At 28.5% G+C, this 20,458-nt stretch overlaps 3 protein-coding genes across 5 annotated transcripts in view; 1 reads left to right on the top strand and 2 right to left on the bottom strand.

The window, feature by feature from the left end:
* Nucleotides 1-683: 683 nt before the first annotated feature.
* Nucleotides 684-4,857, bottom strand: LOC112686063 (kynurenine formamidase-like). 3 transcript variants are annotated; one of them, XM_025558181.1, is made up of 4 exons: nucleotides 4,753-4,857; nucleotides 4,432-4,668; nucleotides 2,104-2,302; nucleotides 684-987 (listed from the first exon to the last, which is right to left on the bottom strand). In XM_025558181.1, the coding sequence occupies exons 2-4, from the start codon at nucleotides 4,577-4,579 to the stop codon at nucleotides 705-707; spliced, it is 630 nt and encodes a 209-aa protein (XP_025413966.1). In that variant the 5' UTR covers nucleotides 4,580-4,668; nucleotides 4,753-4,857; the 3' UTR covers nucleotides 684-704. The 3 variants fall into 3 exon arrangements, with proteins under 3 accessions (XP_025413966.1, XP_025413965.1, XP_025413964.1); XM_025558180.1 differs by having other exon boundaries at nucleotides 4,432-4,689; nucleotides 4,753-4,852; XM_025558179.1 differs by having other exon boundaries at nucleotides 4,432-4,855.
* Nucleotides 4,858-10,667: 5,810 nt separating this feature from the next.
* On the bottom strand, nucleotides 10,668-12,587 carry LOC112686112. The gene is made up of 2 exons (XM_025558248.1): nucleotides 10,817-12,587; nucleotides 10,668-10,706 (listed from the first exon to the last, which is right to left on the bottom strand). Exons 1-2 carry the CDS (start codon nucleotides 12,303-12,305, stop codon nucleotides 10,699-10,701), a joined length of 1,497 nt encoding a protein of 498 aa, XP_025414033.1. The 5' UTR covers nucleotides 12,306-12,587; the 3' UTR covers nucleotides 10,668-10,698.
* Nucleotides 12,588-14,257: 1,670 nt separating this feature from the next.
* Nucleotides 14,258-20,458, top strand: part of LOC112686183 (uncharacterized protein DDB_G0283357-like) — a 7,137-nt gene continuing 936 nt past the window's right edge. The window contains 3 exon segments of the mRNA XM_025558384.1: nucleotides 14,258-14,402; nucleotides 18,045-18,165; nucleotides 18,321-20,458. The exon segment at nucleotides 18,321-20,458 is cut by the window's right edge and continues 4 nt beyond it. Of these exon segments, the coding sequence (XP_025414169.1) occupies nucleotides 14,343-14,402; nucleotides 18,045-18,165; nucleotides 18,321-20,458 (2,319 nt within the window). The 5' untranslated portion in view covers nucleotides 14,258-14,342.

The following is a 20,458-nucleotide window of genomic DNA, read 5'->3' as shown; positions in this document are numbered from 1 at the left end:
GATTCCCCCTCCTCTCCCCAAAAAAAATTACGAAAACGGCCTTGATTATCATATTACCTATGGCTCATTGATGATACTCTATATAATTTAGGATAAACATTAAGCAAATATTCACAAACAACATTTTTTATGCATTTCCAAAAATAATAATTTGTATTCGGTTATTTTGTAAATTGTGTGTAGATATCATTTATTTTGATGTATTATGAAAACATTATTAATTTAAGTGAAGCTAATTATATTTATTTAATTGAAAAAAAATTAGTTAACTTAACTGATATAAAAAATAATATAAACATGTCTAGGCTAGTATAACATACACGGCAATATAATATTTTATTAAAATAATTCAAATTATATTTGATATAATATTTAAGCAGTGCACATAATTTGTTTTTATTAATACAAAACTGTAGTATAATATGAGTAAATATTTTTATTCTTTTACGTATGCTTAATTCACGATCGACTGTAGTTAAATGAATATTTTACTTAAAAACACGAAAATACTTAAAACTTAATTAAATTGTTTAAATGCAAAAAATAAATATAATTAATAAATGTCAAGTATTAATTTGGACAGTCCATTTATGAATTGTTAGTTTTTAAGATTTATTTATGTAATATGTTAAATAAATATTGTAATCAATAAACAGTTATTTTAAAATATTAAAATGCAAAAATAAAAAATGAAAATCATAGTTTTATTCAAATGTATTTTTCGTGAAAGCTAAAATTCGACAAGGTGCACCCGTACCTTCCATAATCTTAATTGGCTGGATAATTAGTTTGAATCCTTTCGACGGTAATATCGTGCCATTCAAAGCTACGTTTTCAAGATTATAAATATTAGCTTTTGAAAGTATTCGATGTACATCGTAAGACTTGGAATTGCCTGGATCAACGCTAGGGCCATCTACTCCTAAGCCATACACTTTTCCGGAATCGACAATCCATTGTGCTGCGTCTTTAGACAATCCTGGAAATCTGAAAACATGTAATCAGGTTGCTTGGTTGAAATTATTAAACTTTTATTTAATAATATATTATAATGGCACCAGGGATTTTTCTCAAGGTGGTCCAAAGAGAGGCCAACATATATAAATATATTTTTTTTTAAAAAAGCCTAGAGGATCTGACCCCCACATCCCCCCTTGTATACGCCACTGATATCAAAGTACTGTAACTTGGTAATACAATTCTTTATTTAATCTCTAAGGACCATTTACCTCCCCCCTTGAAAAATGGTGGTTGTGTCAAAGTCTCAGTGACCAGAGATTTCTGAAATCTAAATTGTAAGTGTTAAAAACATTATGCTTTAGACATTTTAATATTATACAAACAAGTATAAAATGGTTAATATTTAATAAAATATTTAGGCATCTGTTTGTTGATATCGAACTTGGAACACCGTATAATTTAGGAGATTATTTTGTTACATAGTTAAATAATTTCGTGTTAAGCTTGACCAATATCTTGATTTATTATTAGATCTAGGAAGTTGTACGAATTACATATGGTTATAAATGTTCTCAATGTATAGCAGACTAAGATAGAAATCTGAGGCAATGAGACCTACAAGGATCAATTTAAAAATCGAAAATTCAAAATGCACATTTTGCACATTTGGTTAATTTTAGGAAAAAAATTGTATGTTTTGTTAATTTTCATGATACACTTTTAATAACTTATAAAAAAAAATTGATTTTTTTCTTTTTTAACCTGTATAAGGTTATACCCTATCCTGAAGTTAAAATAATTTTTTCTCAATATAAAAATCTTCTATTGAATAATCCGTCGGTCATTTGAAATTCTACATCTTAAGAAAATATTGATGGTTCGATTTAATATCTTAACAGGTATTTAAAAACATATTTTTTTGATTTTAACTTAAAAAATACTTAAAAATTATTTTTTAATTATATTTTCAGTTCAATAAGATGTCAAAATACCAATTAGTTATATAATTATTTTTTAGTTTTAGTAGTTTTTGTGTATTTTATTAATTTATTATCAACATCAAATTAATTTTTTTTGAATTCAAAATAATTTTTTTGAACATTTGAAATTTTTAATGTCTTCCGAGCCCCATTATTATTATACCTTATCAACGAAGAAACCTCTGTACCGTTGTTATAGTACAATTTACGATTGCTAAACTTATGAGCCCAACCAAAATTCACTAGTATTACACAGCGGTTTGGTAGCGGGCCATTGACTTGTTCCCATTGTTTCAAATGATCAGCAGTTAGTAAAAAGTCAGCATTTTCATTCACTTCTTGACTGACGTTTAGATGCACACCTACAGTTTTATACAAATACATGATAAATTTAAGTTCTGAGGAGAAAGTTTTTTAATGATCTTAAAAATAGGGTATAAATTATTTTTCAATAACAGTGTACATATTAACTTGTTAACAATTTTAGAAAATAATTAACTAAATAATAATAATAAACAATTAATTTTCAATCATTTTAAATATTTCAAATTATTTCAAATAATTTGTTTTAAAATTATTACATAAAATTGTTTTTAGTAGTGGGTAAAAAATTAAAAAAGAAGTGTATGATGTTCATGTATTCTTGTATTCATAAATGTATTCATATTAATTAATTATATACATATAATATGATATAATATGATTGAATTAATTGAATTAATAGTGTACTAATATTTTACAGTAATAACTTACAATGCCCTTTTGTTGGTTTTGTGTGGATATAGTTTACCCCTAAATTTGACCCTATAAAAATGTCTAAATATTTCACAAATGTGCAAATAAAAATTATATTTTAATTAATTTTTTTTTTTTTTTGCATGTCATCAAAACTTATATTTAACTTATATTAACTTATATTAACTTATATTCGACATGCATTAGGCGTTGGACGTTCCTGATTAATACAAAAACCATATAAAACATTATATATTGATTATAACCTAAACCATTTTGTCGTTGGTTAGTCAATAAAAAAAAAAAAGTCTCATTAAAAAAATTAAAAAATAGTCTCTAACATTTCAAGGCTCTTTGCAGTTACTTCCCTGCACAGATTTCGTGAGAACGGTTCATATTTTGTAAACAGTCGGAAATTCATACCAGGGAAGCATGCGTCAATGGACTGTACTGAAAGAAAGTGCACCTTGGCGCGGTCCATATTTTGTAAACAGTCAGACATTTGAACTAGGAGCGCATGGTATCAATGGACCGGCTGCCGTCATAGCAATTCGTCGGTTCACCCGACTCTTGATCCTAAGACCCTGGTACCACTAACACGGTTTCTGACATCATCGCAGACAGGTGTACGTTTTGATTTTGACAACAACGCATCAGCAACAGCTGTTCTTTACGTTTCAAAAACGCGTATTTCACGTGCTGCTCCAGTTTTCAATTCGCTAAGTTGTTTCAGTTATATCCCATGGAAAAATGGCGAAATTTATTTATTTGAAATCATACATTTTTGCCATTGTTCCCTAACCTAAAATACCTAACTTAGTTACCTCCAATGCTTTTTTTCGTATATTTTATATATGACTTAATCTATTAATAACTAGAGTACGGATTTTGAAGAAATTTGCTTTTTTTTCTATTGCTCTACAACGAAGTTATGTTAGTTAAAAATTCAATTTATTCTTAGAGTAAAATGCGACATTTTGTTTTGCTTTTTTTTGAGTTTTTTTTATATTAATGCTTTTTTGGGTATTTTGGATACTTTTTTTTTGCTTTCAAGTTACATTTTTTTCAAAATTCGTTCTAAATTAACTTATTTGATATGTTAATATTTATTTTCATATGTTCTAAATCTTGTTCAAAATCATTTTTTGCCAATCTTTCCCTTTGTGTTCAGTTTGTTGCGTACCGTATGGTATATAATACCAATAATATATAATTAATTTATCTTGAAACGGCAATAAATATAAGTATGTTCTAGCATTGAATTATATACTTAGAATTACAGTTAAGTTTTAGTTGTAACACCATGTAGTCATTAACAAATACCTAAAATTATTTTATTTTATTTTTTTAAAACCCATTTTTAATGCTTTTTTAAGCTTATTTGGAAGATTTATATAGCTTTATTGATTTTTTTTCAGTGCTATTCTTTATTGCTTTAAAATCCGTACTGTACATTATAAGATATAACAGTGGGAATAAATCAGCTGTATATGAATGTTACAATTTATTTGGAATTGTTTTTTTTTAAGGACTATAATGTCATTATAACTAAGTTATAAGTTATGGTCCACATTGGACCAGAAGATATATTATATGGGCTATTATTTTTATATTTTACTAGTTTGGATCCTAAAAATTTAAGGTCGGAAAAAACACAAAATCATCCTATAGTCTAATGGTATTTATTTTTAATTATTTATATTATATTAACATACATATACCTCAATGTCACATTTGAGTTATATTAGTCACTAACCTTCAATAATTAAACGTTCCAATGGAATTTCTCCCAATTTCCAACCGTCATGATTAAAGTGAAAAGGGGCATCCAGATGTGTGCCACAATGTTCAGATGTCATAAAACTCTCTGATATGTACCAATTATTAATGTCTGTCGACTTCATTATCCCGAAAATCTCGAATAACTGTGACGGAAACCAACACGAGGCTTGATTTTGATAGCCATGACTCAAATCCAATACAGCGCTGTTAACTTTACCCAACAAAAATATTACTGAAATCAAAAAGTACCAAGTACACATAATAGTATATGATTATACTCGCACTAAAAAATTACCAAAATGCTTAATTTGTTAACAAATTTAAAATATAATGTTTCTCTTTATCTTAGTAGTTGTATAGGCACTGGCTAACATAACATAATAAATTAATAAATTGATAACAACTACTGAGAGTGTTTCGTAGCACATTATTGTATAATATACGTATTATGATGTATGTGTACATACATGCTATCATATAGAGTTCAATAGTATACTCGATTAAGTAATATATTTCCCAAATATCAGTAGAATTGGTATTAAATAGGTAATAGGTAAAAGGTCGATTGATAGTATAATATTAAGCTACTGTAGATATGTACCTATATTTTATGTGCATTCTAATGTGTTTACCGATAGAGATAACAAAATTGTATTTAACGTTTAAATGTACAAAAATAAAGTAAACGGTTAAAAACCTTTGCTGTTGAAGCCTTAATTTTTTTTTAAAAAAAAAAAGTAATAATAGGTACATACTATTGTTGTATGATTATAGACTATCTGTGTCATGATTAGGATATCAATATAGTTGTGTACTAATTTATTTATTTTTTAATAATTAAATATTTAATTATTAAATATTAAAATAAAATAAAAATTGTTAAATTGTTAATACTCGTAAATGAATATAAGAATAAAAAGTTTATATGTAGAAATAAATAAATAAATGCTTTCGCAGTAATATTATTATATTTATAGCTATAATATTTATTTAATTTTCTTTCATAATTAGCTTCCCATTGAAAAGGCGAAAAAATCGATTTGTTTTTATTTGGGATTACCGCAACAATTTTTCCGCCCCGTTAAATATTTAAAGAGAGTTATTGCCTCTCTGAACCACCATTTAAATACGACTCTGCTTATCGAAGAATAAATATTATGTTTTCGCTGAGAAATTTTCATGGAAAACATGTATTTCTCGTTACAAATTAATTTAAAATAACCTTATAAGTACATTAAATATAAAAAAATGTATGAATATTTAATAGTTTTAAGCACTCTGGTAGAAGAAGTTTTCAATCATCTCAAATTATAAAATAATAACTTTTCCCCGTGAAGTTTATTTTTGAATATTTACTTATCAATCAAGATTGAAGGGCACCGTTTACAGAAAATTGTTGATGAAAGAGAAATGCTAATGTATTATCTTTAATAAATATATTAATAATTTAAAGTTTACACGTCAATATTCATCCGTCGTAGTATCATTAGGTTAAGTTACTTTTATCGTGCGAAAATATTTCTTCGTCAATTAATCGTGATGTAGGTAATTTTTGGTGCGTGATAAAATTTTATCGTGACTTATGAAATCGACCTTTTTATATTTTTACACTAGTAAATATATATAATTATTATCATATTTATTTTTAAAAATTCTCTTTTACACATTAAAAAAAAAAATTAGAAAAAAAAATTTCAATGCATTGTGTTTTTGTGGTGATGGGACTTTTATTGTTGTTTCTAAGTTATTTAATAAATTATAATTTACAATATTCATTACGTGTTGTATAACAGTTTATTAAAATTGGTTTCTATTTTGTTAACTAAAATAAGAAAATATATGGGAAGAAAACATAAAGATTAACTCGATTTCCACACCTCTTTCGGAATGATTATTTATTTCTTAAAATAAATCCACTTCGTACAAACAATACTGTCGAGGACTAACATTCATCTTCTGCAGTTTTCTCTACATATTTAACGCTTATTGTCTATAATAGTTATTAATTATTATATGAAAACATATTTCATCAAAACAATTATAATCATTAATATTTTCAAATAAGTTAATTATTTAGGTACTTATTGTTCTAACTTCCAAACGCGTGCAAAAAAAAAAAGTAAAAATATTATATTAAAAATAGCCAGTAATTTCTGTTAAAAATGAAAGTTTTGATTATTTAACAGGACATTTTTTAGTGACTTTAACTGTAAAATTGTTATACCTTCTCATTTAGTTATTTTGAATTATATTAAGATAATAATAAAAATGCATTTTATGCCCATATATTCAGTTTATATATTCAATAAAAAATAAATAGACTATATTTATGTTCATTGCAACATTTATAATAAAAGTTTCATCACAATTTGGTAAATTTAACTAAGATTCAACATCAAATTAACAACCACAAAAAAATATTTAGTGGGTCACTATATTTTGATGTTCAAGTTGAGTAGGTATTTAAGAATCTTTTGAACAGTAATAAATGCGTTGAAATAACTACGCGTTTATGTAACTCAATAATAATTATTATTCTATTATTCTTATTTAATTTTCTATCTCCTATTTTATCATAAATTCATAATACATATTATTTATTATATGAATTATATCAGCTATCAAAATATATACAAGGTATTATACTAATACATCATGACTATTATACATAATATGTGTCCTTGTTAATATTAATTCATAATATTTTAGTAAATTGTTTGTCAAGTGTCCAAGTTTAATTTATATCCATTTTATTCATAGTGAAAGTTCTTTTACGACTGTGTATACACACAAAGTATAAATAATAATTAAATTAATGAACTATAAACATTTTTGTTAAAAATAAATTACGTGTATTAAAGTCACTCATTCATAAAATTACTCTCTTGAGAGACTGATTTTAATCAAAAAAAAACAATATGAAGTTGAGAAATTGTAGTTCCAAACAACAGAAAAAGGTCATTTATTTGTGAGAGGTGAATCATCAAAACATTTTTAATGATCTATTCATACTAGGCGAGAACTATTTTACTATTGTGTAGATATGTATTATATAGTCGTATAGTTATTACAAAAATAAAAATAATAATTTAAATACCAATTATATTTTGTTTGAAATATTATAAAGATAAATGTCTTGATTTAGTAGTTTTTCCGTCTTAAAATTTATTTTTATGGATATTTTAACTAAAGAATTTACCTAAGATTCTATTTAATGTAAAAGTTATAATTTAAGTATTTCACCACAGCAGTTGCAATTGTTATTTAGTACAAAATTGAAATACCAAGTAGTAATACATACATAATACGTGTAATAACAATTGTTAAAACTGTTTTTAAACATAAAATTAAATGGCAGATAATATTATAGTAATTAAATGCTGAAATATAATAAAATAAATTAAATATGACGCAGCATCTACAATTTTACAATTCATTATAAAAAAATGGTTTTGTAATTTTATTGTAACACATGGTAATAAAAATAATTTCTCGTGTTTTTAACTCATTAAATCGGTCACTCGTTATAAATATAGTCTAATAATAATTATAAATACCTACTTTGCCATGTAGAACTAATATAAATAATAATGTGTCTACCTGTAAATGTAATATTATTATATTGCAAATAAATTCTTGGATTCAGAATGATGTTTATAATTTATCATAATCGAGAATACTTTATTTAATGTCCATCTATAAAAGCCATATTCTTTTTAAATCAGATAATTATCCTAAATTCCAAAATATTACAATTATAATGAATCATAACAAAAATTAATATTTAACTAATCTCCAAGTTGTACATTTTACTATATAATTATATGAATTGTATACTTTTATAGTTTAGAATATTTATTATATGTAAATATATATTATATAGGACATTATAGAACAAAAAAATAACATTAATTCGTTTCAAATTTTATATCAAATTTCTTATTTAAAAAAGTATCATATATCATTTTTTCTTACGTGTTTTTTAAAAAAATGTGATACCCACTTGGACATATATTATGTACTGTTATGTATCTCTAACGATTATTGAGCAATATTTTACTAGAAAAAATCGATATCGTGCAGTCTAAATTAAAATTAAGTATTTACCTTCTACCAAATTTGAAGAAGAAAATATTTCCAAGAATAGTCTTAAATATCATATACTATTTTCGAACAAAAAATGTACTATATTATGAATAAACACAAAACGTTACTGCATCTTTGTTAAAAAATATCTTACAAAAAGAATAAGACATTATCTCGAAAATTTTATTCTTCAGTACTATGAACCTAGATATCACAGTTTTCATTTTAAGTATTTATTTTAGCTATTGGAATTTAACTGTATTTTTCGTTAGATAAACGAAAAAAGTAATTTAAAGTCTAATTTAAAGTAATTTAAAGTTTAATTTTAAATCCGGACTGGACTATGAATGGATCGGATGGACTATCCGAATTGCATGTCAGATAAATAATTGGGCTTTAGTATGTCCGAATTTCACGCCGACTCTTACCGAGGTCTGTCCAAATGATATGCCTGAAATAATAAAATACTAATAGTTAAATATTCATATTAATTTTATCCTTTATTAAAAATCATTTTCAACTTCGAAATTTTGCCCTTTTTAATTTTTAAGTTAAATAAACATTCTTGATAAATTGTAATTTATTACTTACTGAAATAAACCACATATATTATTTTTATATAATATATATTTTTAAAAGTATACATCAAAATATTAAATTCATAAAATATTAAATTTGATTGATCATTGAGACATTACATTTTATCATAGATCCCACTGGCTCTAATCCAGCTCGTGGTCCAAATCTGGCCAGTGATCAATTATTTACCGACCCGCCAAAGTATTAAACTGAATTGAAAAATTTTATTCTTGTCATTTCCAATATTGTGCTACTTTAAATAAGAAGATTGTGGTGTACTTTTAAACAGTAATGCATCGATATTATCAAGAAACTTATATGTGCATTTGAAGATAGTTTTAATTCAAGCAAATGAAAATATTATTATTTATTTGAAAATATTTTTAACATAGATCCAGAAAATATTGAAACTTCTTTATAGTTATATAAATAGAGCGCGGATTTATATGCATTAAAAATGAACCAAATATGCACTAAAACCCTAAATATGCATAAAAATATGCAAAAAATGCGCTAATAACGTTTAATTTTTTAAATTGTTATGTTATGAAACAAATGTTGTGCTCACTTAGCATATCATATGATCAACCAGGACAAATATGCAAATGCATACAAATTCGCGCTCTAGTTATAAAACATCGAACTTAAATTTAATAATTATTTAAAAACATAATTTCAACAATATTCAGGTTTTAAAAATATTGTTGAGGTCAATTCAAATCTATCGTAGATATTTTCCAAATATTCGTAAATAATCGTTTGCGTTCTCTGTATCTTATATTAGTGCGTATAGGAACATTGTCTTTTGGACAATAACTATTAACAATAAATAGTAGAAAAATATAAATTCATAAAAACAGCAACTATGCAATTTCTAAATAATGAAATTATTAGAATTAACTATGTAAAAAACAGGCATAGGTATACGAAATTTCCAATCACATATTAAATGAATAAAGAAGTAAGAGTCGGCATGCAATTCATACAGACCTCGATGAGAGTTGACATATAATTTGGCAAAACCCTCATAGGAATCGGCATGCAATTTGGACATTTTTTGCATGCATTCGGATGCACGATGTGAGGGTAAAAATGGAAAATTTAAAACATGATGATGTTGAATTTCTCAACACACGTACAGACGTACAATGTACTTAGTAGGTACATGTTGTTATTGTTCTATATTTCTTTGGATAAAATAAGCCGTTTTCTGTTTAAGATATTGCATTTAATAAGAGATAATTTTTAAAACTTATAATTTATTATACTTTTAAATATTAATAAATAGGGCTCGGAACTTAATGCACTTAAAAAGTACTAAATATGTATGCACTTATGCGCTTAAAAAAGTACAAATATGCTCTAAAAATATGCACTTATATTTAATTATTTTACACAACATTTTCATTAGCACAAATATTTTTTTAAATTTGTTAATAAAAAAAAAAACAAAGTAATAAAAGTTATTTTTATTTATATTTTTTAATCATAATTTAAACAAAAAAATAATAAAAAAATCGCTTTAAAAATTAAAAATGTTCCTTGAGTAAAAAAATGCACTTCTGTCGAGTTATATTTATATACCTGAAATACATAACACAAATTACTAAATTAGAAAAACCACCAGGTACATGCCTAATTAAAAAGTATTTTAATTAATAATTAAAATGCATTGGATATAATTTTGTTCTTACCTTCCAAAGTGTTACATTGGACCACTAAACTTTTTTTAATGTTTTCAAAATTGAAAGATCGCCGATTATCCACGAGCAAAGTTTTGTACCTTGAAAAACTACGTTCAACATCAGTTGACGTAATCGGCGCATATTTGAAGTAAGTAATATCGTCACCGGTCAAATCATCAGGAAGACCTTCCATTGAACTTTCTTGTCCACTTAATATTTTTGAAATATTAAGTATCGTTTTAAATCCACAATTTTTCTCCAATACATTATTGAATTTTTGAAATACCACATCACCAATTTCACCCTCACAGTCGTTTAATTTATTTTGGACATATTTAACTGCAGATAATGCTTCGGATAGTGAAATATATTGTGTTTCAAGTTTCGTAATATATTCCGGTATAAATCCAAAATTTGAATGTATGTATACTAAATTAGCTTCCATATTGGGATCTTGAACTAACTGTTGAGCTTCTTTAACAGAAATTGCATCTTCAGAATTTATACTTAGTAATACTCTACGTATATCCTTGTAATATTTGCAGTAATAGGAAGCTGCCATTATCCATGTACCCCATCTAGTTAGTATTGGCTCTGGTGGAAGTGGTATGGCTGGTGCTTCACTTTTAAACACTAAAACACGTGAAGGCGCTTTTAAGAACACCTGTTTAACCCTGGAAATAAGTTTATCAACTTTCTTAAACTTTTCCCGTATACTTTCGGCTACTCTATGGATACCGTGTGCGAGACATGTTAAGTGTATCATTTTAGAGTACAGTGATTGAAGTATTCGCCCAGCTTTCACCATGTATGGTGTGGCATCGGTCACAAACAATAGGACGTTATCATGACGAATTCCGTTTGGCCAGAGGACGAACATTGAATGATCAAAAAGTTTAACTATCGTTGAATTATTTGCTTTTTCCAAAACTTCGGTTGTTAGCAAATAAGTTTTTCCCGGTGCGTCAGTATTTAAAGTTCCTATTATAACGTTAGCTACATATCTGCCTTCAGAGTCTGTTGTTTCGTCGATAGACACCCATATTTTATTTCCTTTAATTTGTTCTCTTATATTTTTTATAGTTTCTTCGTATATGTCGTCGACATAAGTTTTACGTAGTGTCGAGTCACTAGGAATTTCTCTTGACGTATACTTTTCTAAAAATGATTTTAATTGAGGATTACTTATTTTGTAAAGTGGTATATTTGCTGACAATAATGCTTTACACAAATCGTGTGAAAAAAGACACTTTTTCGGAGTATTAGTTACTAGCTGTTGAATTTCAGAATTTGTGTTTTTTACGTTTTTTCTAATAATTGCTCGTTTATGTTTCTCAGTGTTAACGTGTTGAGTGACCACAAATTTTCGATCACTGTTAACTTTCACTTCACATAACTTACAGAATAAAATACTTCCGTCGGTTTTGAATATATCCGTACCATATTCCAAAACAAAACTATTCAAATGATTTTTCGTAGATTGTTTGGTTTTCGGCATTATGAAATAAAAATAATATAAGTAGGTAATTGAAACAAGAATGACGCATAGAACTACTAACTACAACAGATAACACGGACGTATAAGCCGGAACTGACAAAAATATCTAAGCGGTAGGTCTATAAATGCCATTAACAATAGTCAATAATCATTGAGTTATTTTCCTATAAAAGTATTTATAGAAAATCGTCGTACTTCGATAGCAGCTGTTTCTATTTTAGATTTGTATAATATTCTATTTTAGATAAAGCTATCTGTAGTTGTAATTTATGTATATATATTAATATTATATCATATTAACCGATAGGGGAAAAACAGTTTTTAATGTCAAATGGAAATTTGAATAATACGATACAAGAATATTTAGTAAGGTCTCTGAATATGAATGTATTTATTTTTTTATTTACAAATTTTCATGTTGAATCTCCTAATCTCCATAAATTATAAAATATGCTTTAAAAAATTGTAAAATTAAGAAATATGCTCTAAAATCTAAAAATCACTAAATATGCAAAAATATGCACTAAAAACTTTTGATATGTTTTTCGTAGTGTCTTGGAATGAATTTCTAGCTTGCTTAGCAATAAATCTAATGGTTCAAAAAAATCATGCAAATGCAACAACTTCCGAGCTCTATTAATAAAGTAGCTACTACAGCCAGAAATAATTTATACATTTATCTAAATACATGTTTCAACGCTAAGAATGTAGAACATATTTAAGGGCTTACAAAATACAAAACGGTTTTTTAAGAATCTGCCGTGTACAAAACTTTCTGTAACTATTGACATTATTAATTGATGTTTTCTTCGTAAGAATATATTATACAAAAAAAAAAAAAAGGGTCTCCGGTGCATTTCATGTTTTAGCTAGGGTCTACTAATCTACTAATTGGGAACCATTGGTGCAGTAGTATTATGTACATCGTTGACGTCCCTGTATTAGCGATCTCCTGTAATAAGTGTATACACATGCTGCAGTATATATAATTTGAGTCCTTAGGCGCGCACACTGTCACGCGGGGACGTCTCATCTCCCGAGTAACATAATATATATAATACACGAGGTCTACCACGCGTGTTTATCTCACGGATCCATGACCTGGTTCGTGGTGAAGCGACTTAAATGTATTCTGTCGTGTGCGCATTGTCCATCGGATCGTGAAGACCGCCGCCGCCGCCGCCGACTCGATGAACATCTGTAGACGAGCGTCGCTGATGACACTGCCGACGGTTTTATTCCAGATTTATCGCGGCCTCAACAATTAGCGTAACGCCGAAAATTATCGAAACTACGAAGAGGACTCGGATGCGGGTCGCGGGTAACGTGTTATGTGGTTTATTTATTCGCCCGTACAATGCACGCGGTTCAAGGGCGATCGGCCCATGAGCACCAGCGAGTACCACCTACTCGTTACCGTTGTGAATCGTATTGTTGCCGCAGCGGCGTTGCGCGACGTACGTGCACCGGTTCGTTTTCACAATTGTTTCCCGTCGTTTCCCTTCGGCATGGAAAGGGAACGTCATCATCGTCGCCGCACGGTGTACGCGCGCAACTATCCCGCGCGCATTCTTCGCGCGTCCACCACCGCGCGCGCGCACGAGAAAAACCGCGTGAAAATAATACCTAGCACCGGGGGGGGGGCGTACGCGCCTGGCCATCAATCCGTCCGCGAACCAACGCCGTTTATATACCCGGGTAAAATCACTGCCGCGGCTCATTGACGGCGATACACCACGACCATCCACCGGACGCCGCCTGTAGGTATTGCACGAGCCCGAACGGCAGGTCATCATTAGGTACACACCTTGCCCGGCCTACCTGCGCACTTGTACGACACTTTGACGCGGAGTCGTCGTGCTTCGTTCGCCGTGCTCGCCCGCCGCCGCCATGGACGTGTTCCGTTTGCGTTTCTTCGTCAAAGCTCTAACCGTGAGTGCATGTGCATGTGTGTTCTATACATTATTATGAAAAATCTCGTCGGAGCAACGATGAACGTTTTTGGGCGCGCGAACCGTGCCGTTGCCGCCGACGCTTATGCCCGGGTCATCTGGTTCGATCGGAAACCTTACCAATGTGAACAGTGATGAGCTGCAGGTGCCTTAAAAATCTCGTTTGGCAGGTCAAATAAAAATAATAAACTCACGCGAAACACGATGATAATAAAAATTATTACTGCTTTTCTTTCATAATAAGTTTCGATTAAATATAGACTAATCATAGTAAACACACGGAGTGGTCCAGCACGTGTTCCTGATGGAAATGTCTCTGTAAATATTTATTTTGTATTTTAGCATTATTTAACATTAAGGTAAACCATATAATGCAAAACGTTATATTAAATTCATGTTTTCATCCCTTAGTCGTTTTAGATAAATAACTTTTAAATCTTTCAATCTTACACAATTGTAAATTAGTGGTTTTTGCGAAACAATGAATATTTAGTGCTCGACTTGGCAAAATTAAAGAAGGGAGACTCTGTTCGCTTAAAAAAAAAAAAAAAAAAAAAAAAGCGTCCCGAAAACTTATTATAATTATAATGGGGGAACGCTAAAATTTCTGAAAATTAGTTGGAGTACTCCGTCCCCCCTCAAGTCGAGCGCTGCGAATATTCGATTAGGTAAAAGTGGTTATTGCAATAAATTAGTATAAATTAGATTAATTTTATCGTTTGTTGGTTACATTGATGGGTTTGTTTACTTTACTCATATTGTGTACGAAATCAGCAATGTCTTATGCTATCGCAGTAACGTGTGAATGTCGGTTATTAATTTATTATTCATTTAGCTTCTGCTATTGTTAAAAGGGCTATCTAATTTATATTAATTTATTATAATAGCCATATACTTATAAGCGTATACGCTATCTTACTTTTTAAAACTAATATATAGTTTAAATATGATACCCTATAGTTATAGGACTTTTAATTGCGGAGATTTATAAAACGTTCAAAATAACTTATTGTTTCATAAATTAGCGACTTGGTTACTTTAAAATCTTACAGAATTAAAAAGGTATTTTCTAACACGTTAAAGTGATGAAAATAGGAGTTTGAAATTTTATTTTTCATTTAGCTATCTACGGTAAAATTACACTAAAACAAAAAATGGGGGAAAAAATATTATATTATTTAAGTATATTTCAAATAATGTAAATATTTACGGAGATTTTCCATAGGAAAAACATGGGCCATTGTGTATTATACAGGATACAATTAAAATATGACTACACGAGAAATTTATTATTACTACTAGTAAATACAGTTAAAATCAAATTTAATACCATTAATATCATATTAACTACTAAGTTGTAGAGAAATTTATATAAACCTATCTAAAACTATTAAATTGTAATCGTTGGGTATAGTTTATATTGTTACTAGAAAATTTGTAAAACATTTAATAACAAATAAACATTAAACTGAAAGTCATAGCTTGATTCTTTATACATTTTAAATACTATGCGATACTCTAGGTGAATCAGTTATTTCCTATAGATCAATACATTCTTCTCGTTTTTTATTTGTGCTTTAATTTTCGATGTCCCATGAAATAAATTTTTAAAAATAAAATAATAAATACAAATTGTCTTTGTTAATGAATACATCAGCTATTTGAAAAAATATTTTAAATAATAAAACAATATAATTGGCCAAATTATGTTAATCCGTATACATTTCAACTATCAATATGCAGGGACTTAAATTGTGTGCAGTACGACACAATTTGTGTAATACGAAATGTTAAGTCTGTAATACGAAATTAAAAAGTATGTTGTGGTTCTGTTATCTATATTATGGTATTTGTTTTTAATTTTATATTTTTTTATTAAATTATTATACATATTTTTAAAATTCCATTTATTTTCATTGTGTTATTCATTACTGTTAATGTATGAAAAGGTAGTATGACAAATCCTTAAGTGTGCAGTACGAAAAATTATATATTTTAGCCTCTGTGAACATGTATTAGGATTACCTGAATAATAAATTTAAACAAAAATTATATTATAAATTAATCAAAATATAATGAGTGTAAGAAAGAAACTATACTTAAATAGAATTTTTTTTTCATTCGAAATTCAACAGTTTTTTTTTAAGTTAATTTGGAACACAATATTTTTAAGATTCTTAACTTCATTTATATGAATGAATTGAGAAAATCTTCTCTATAATTGTATTATGTGCAATGTGCTTATAATTTTACTAATTGTACAAATTTGTAAAAAGTAAACTAATTTACGTAACTCTATGCAAAGAGAGTTTAATTTTCTGAGATTTTAATACACGTCAACATTTAAAAGTACACATTCAAATTATTAAATGGTAACAAGCATTACATATTTTTGTGAAATGTATTGAAAATTGATTAATGAATTCTTTTTAAATTATTTCTCGATTTAAGTTAACAAGAAAATTATAAACAATAAACCAAAAACATAAAATACACGTGCATAATGTAAAATTAAATTTATTATAATTCGAAAAATAGAAACTAATTTTTAAAATTGGTAATATCAGAAATGTATTAAATTTTTATTTTATTATCATATTAACTTAAACTTAGAGTTCTCCATCAAATTAATTTATTTTTGATTAATATAATATTTTATTAAATATACAATTTTCAATACTTAAAAATTATATTATAAACAGGGCCGGATCAAGGTATAGGCGAACTAGGCACCAGCCTAGAGCGGCACTTTGTTGGAGGGTGGCATTTTCAAAATTGACTCGTACATTTTTTTTTAGTTCTATCGGTGTTTTATAAGAAAAATATTGAAATTAATTCATTCGTGAAAACCACTTACTTATATAATAAAATAATATTGTCTTAAGTTATTACATAACTATACACTACGGACTACGCTGAATGTTTTCAATTATTCCAAAAATATGAATAACCACACAATCACTTCAGCGATTTCCGATAGTTGCAATAGTGATTGGTTTTAATTAATAACGATAGAAATAATTTTTAAGTCTTTCTACATATAATTTTATATCTACATAAAATAAAAAAAATTAATTTTTTTTATGCAGATATTTTGTAACATAAAAAATAGAGGGAGGGACTAAGTTAAAATTAGAACTTTTTTTTTAGAGGCGGCAAAATTAAATTTTGCCTAGTGCTCTATTTTTGCTTGGGCCGGCCCTGATTATAGATTGTGAACAATGTGTATGTATTGGTTTTATAATTTTTTCCTTAAATAATATTCGATAAAGTTTTCGTTAGTTTTTCGCAATTATTAAATAAACTATTAATAAATTAAACCTTAAAGTAACAACTAGAACCCATTTCTTGTCTTTTAATTTTTAATTGATAATTATCGGAGCTATTCTTCTGGTGTAAATCGTATACACGGACACAATGTAAGACACAAATCATTAAAAATGTGTATATTGGAGTTATTTATAAGAATAAATAAGTAAATTCTAAACTATTTATAAATGATGTAACGTTTGTATAAAAACTATTTAACTTAATACCCTACACATATAATTATCTATTTTAAATGGATAAAAATGAAATTTAAAATTACAGAAAAGTAAACGTTATTAAAAATAATTACAAACTCTTTTGCCATTGGTTCTATAATGTATTTGAACGATGACAATAAAATCCATGAAAATGGCCATGAGAAAACTGAATTTTAATGAACAATAAACTAAAGCGTTAAAAAAATATTTTTCAATTTATGATCAAACTAATAAATATAATAATTGTTTTGTTGCTACAGGTATTCCTAATTTACGAAGTTGTATTCTGCAAGTGTATTATGAAAACTAAAGCACCACATGTTCATCTCGTCAAATCCTATGTAGATGATTTTCAAAGAAAAGAACGTCAAGCTTCGATAGGTATCAGACATCGGTTATTATTAGTGGAAACGTTTGAAAGTTTGCTTTAACGCGTAATTTTAATAAAATATGGAATTTTAACTATAAATATAACTAGGTCAACACTAAATTTCTTCTTGTATTTTTAAAAATAATGATCAATTTTACTTTTGTAGATCCATCCCGCATGTATTTGCCACCCAAAATAGATTCTGTTGCATCAAGTGATTTTGGAGATCAAATTGACGCATCAAACAATTCCAAGGGTTATGGTGAAATTGCACTCGTTCAAGACAATTTTTCCAACAACCAATCAACAGAAGTTAACAATTATGGCGTATCGACTAAAACTACAGATGGTTCAGGTGATACAGACCAGAAGTTACCGTTAAGTAGAAATAGCAGATATAATACTTTGACATCGGGAGATTCTAATATGGGACGACTTTCAAATAAAAATAGTGTGAGAAATTTACCAGGAACTGACAACTACGGTAGTTCATCAGGTACAACAATACCTAACAATGGTATCACTGCACTATGGGGAAGGACAGATAATTACGAACAAAAGGAATTATTAGCTACTGTTCAAAGTCAGGGTCTAACAAGAGGATATTACAATCAAGTAACAGATGGTACTCAGTTTGGTCAGAATTTAGATTTTGGCAATCGATATACCCAAAATATGGTTCAAACTACAAACCTGGGTTATGATAACACAGCTTCGTCGCCAGATAGTCGAAGTGTTGGTCAGAAATCATATGACCGCGGAAATAACAGAAATATTGTATCTAGTGAGAGTTCACAGATATTAAATTATAACAGTGGTTATGAAAACACATTACCCTATCCGTATACTCAAATACCAGTGAATAGTGGTCAACGAAATGTATTACTTGGAACTAATAACTATGAACAACAAAGATCTCATTCACTTGGAATTGAAAAAAACTATCGTCAAATTTCTACAAAAAATAATGGATACAATCAAGATGGTTTATTAAATCCATTGAATGGATTTAATCAAGGACAACAAAACCAACAGGTGTCCAATAGTAACGGGCCACCAAACTTTCAAACGCCCGTAAATGAAGGAAATTATTTCCATAGTGCTTCAAACATAGGCACAACTGATGGATATAAAAAAGAAGCACTGTTTATTGGAGCAAATGGTTTTGGTCAAAGCCAAACTGCTGTATCAAACAACTATGGACCAACCAGTTCTCAATCATCATTTTCTAATAGAAATCATTATGACCAAAATAACGGAGGATACTATCGAAACGCATTGATTAGACCACAAGGAGATCCCGACAACTATAATTCCTTAGGTTATCAGGCATTTTCTTTGAATAAAGAAAATTATTATCAAAATTTAGTAACAAATCGTGGGTACACTCAAGAACCTCCACAGAATTCAAACAATCTAAGACCTTACAGTATTGAACAAAATCCTTCAAATCGGAGTAATAAGGAAACTGCTAAATTAGGAGCTCATAGTCAGAGTGCATCCACGTCATCTGAATGTAACTGTGGCACGCCAACAGATAAACCTCAAAAAGGAGTTTATAATAATAATGGAATAGCTACACAAATTTTGGGTCAAATAACTTTCAGTTCGACCCCTAGTTACGAGCAAGGAACAAAATCGTCGAGTATAGGTAATATTAACTTAAGAACAAAATCTAGTTGTGGAGTACATAAATCAAAAATACATTCCACTCTCGTTCCAAAAGATCAATATCAGAACTCTAATTTACCGGGTAATCCAGTTTTTCAAAAACTACCTAATGGAGCAAACACGCCAACCAACAATGGTGATTTTGGTTTACCTGGTCCAAACGCATTTTCTAATTTTGCACCAGGAAATCAACTCAATCGACTGAATAAAACAAATGACTCTCCTACAACAACCAACAATGGTGATTTTGGTTCACCTAGTCCAAACGCATTTTCAAATTTTGCACCTGGGAGCCAATCGAGTGGAGAAAATAACGTTCCAGTAACAACCAACAATAGTGGTTTTAGTTTACCTGGTCCAAATGCATATTCAAATTTTGCACCAGGAAATCAACTCAATCAACCGAATGAAACAAATGACACTCCTGCAACAACCAACAATGGTGATTTTGGTTCACCTGGTCCAAACGCATTTTCAAATTTTGCACCAGGAAATCAACTCGATCGACTGAATGAAACAAATGACACTCCTGCCACAACCAACAATAGTGATTTTGGTTCACCTGGTCCAAACGCATTTTCAAATTTTGCATCAGGAAATCAACTTAATTCACCGAATGAAACAAATGACTCT

Source organism: Sipha flava, unplaced genomic scaffold (genome assembly GCF_003268045.1).
Source record: "Sipha flava isolate LNK unplaced genomic scaffold, YSA_version1 2_pilon_pilon, whole genome shotgun sequence".
Classification (NCBI taxonomy): domain Eukaryota; kingdom Metazoa; phylum Arthropoda; class Insecta; order Hemiptera; family Aphididae; genus Sipha; species Sipha flava.
The sequence above is the reverse complement of the archived record's forward strand: the minus strand, read 5'-3'. Positions and strand labels throughout refer to the sequence as shown.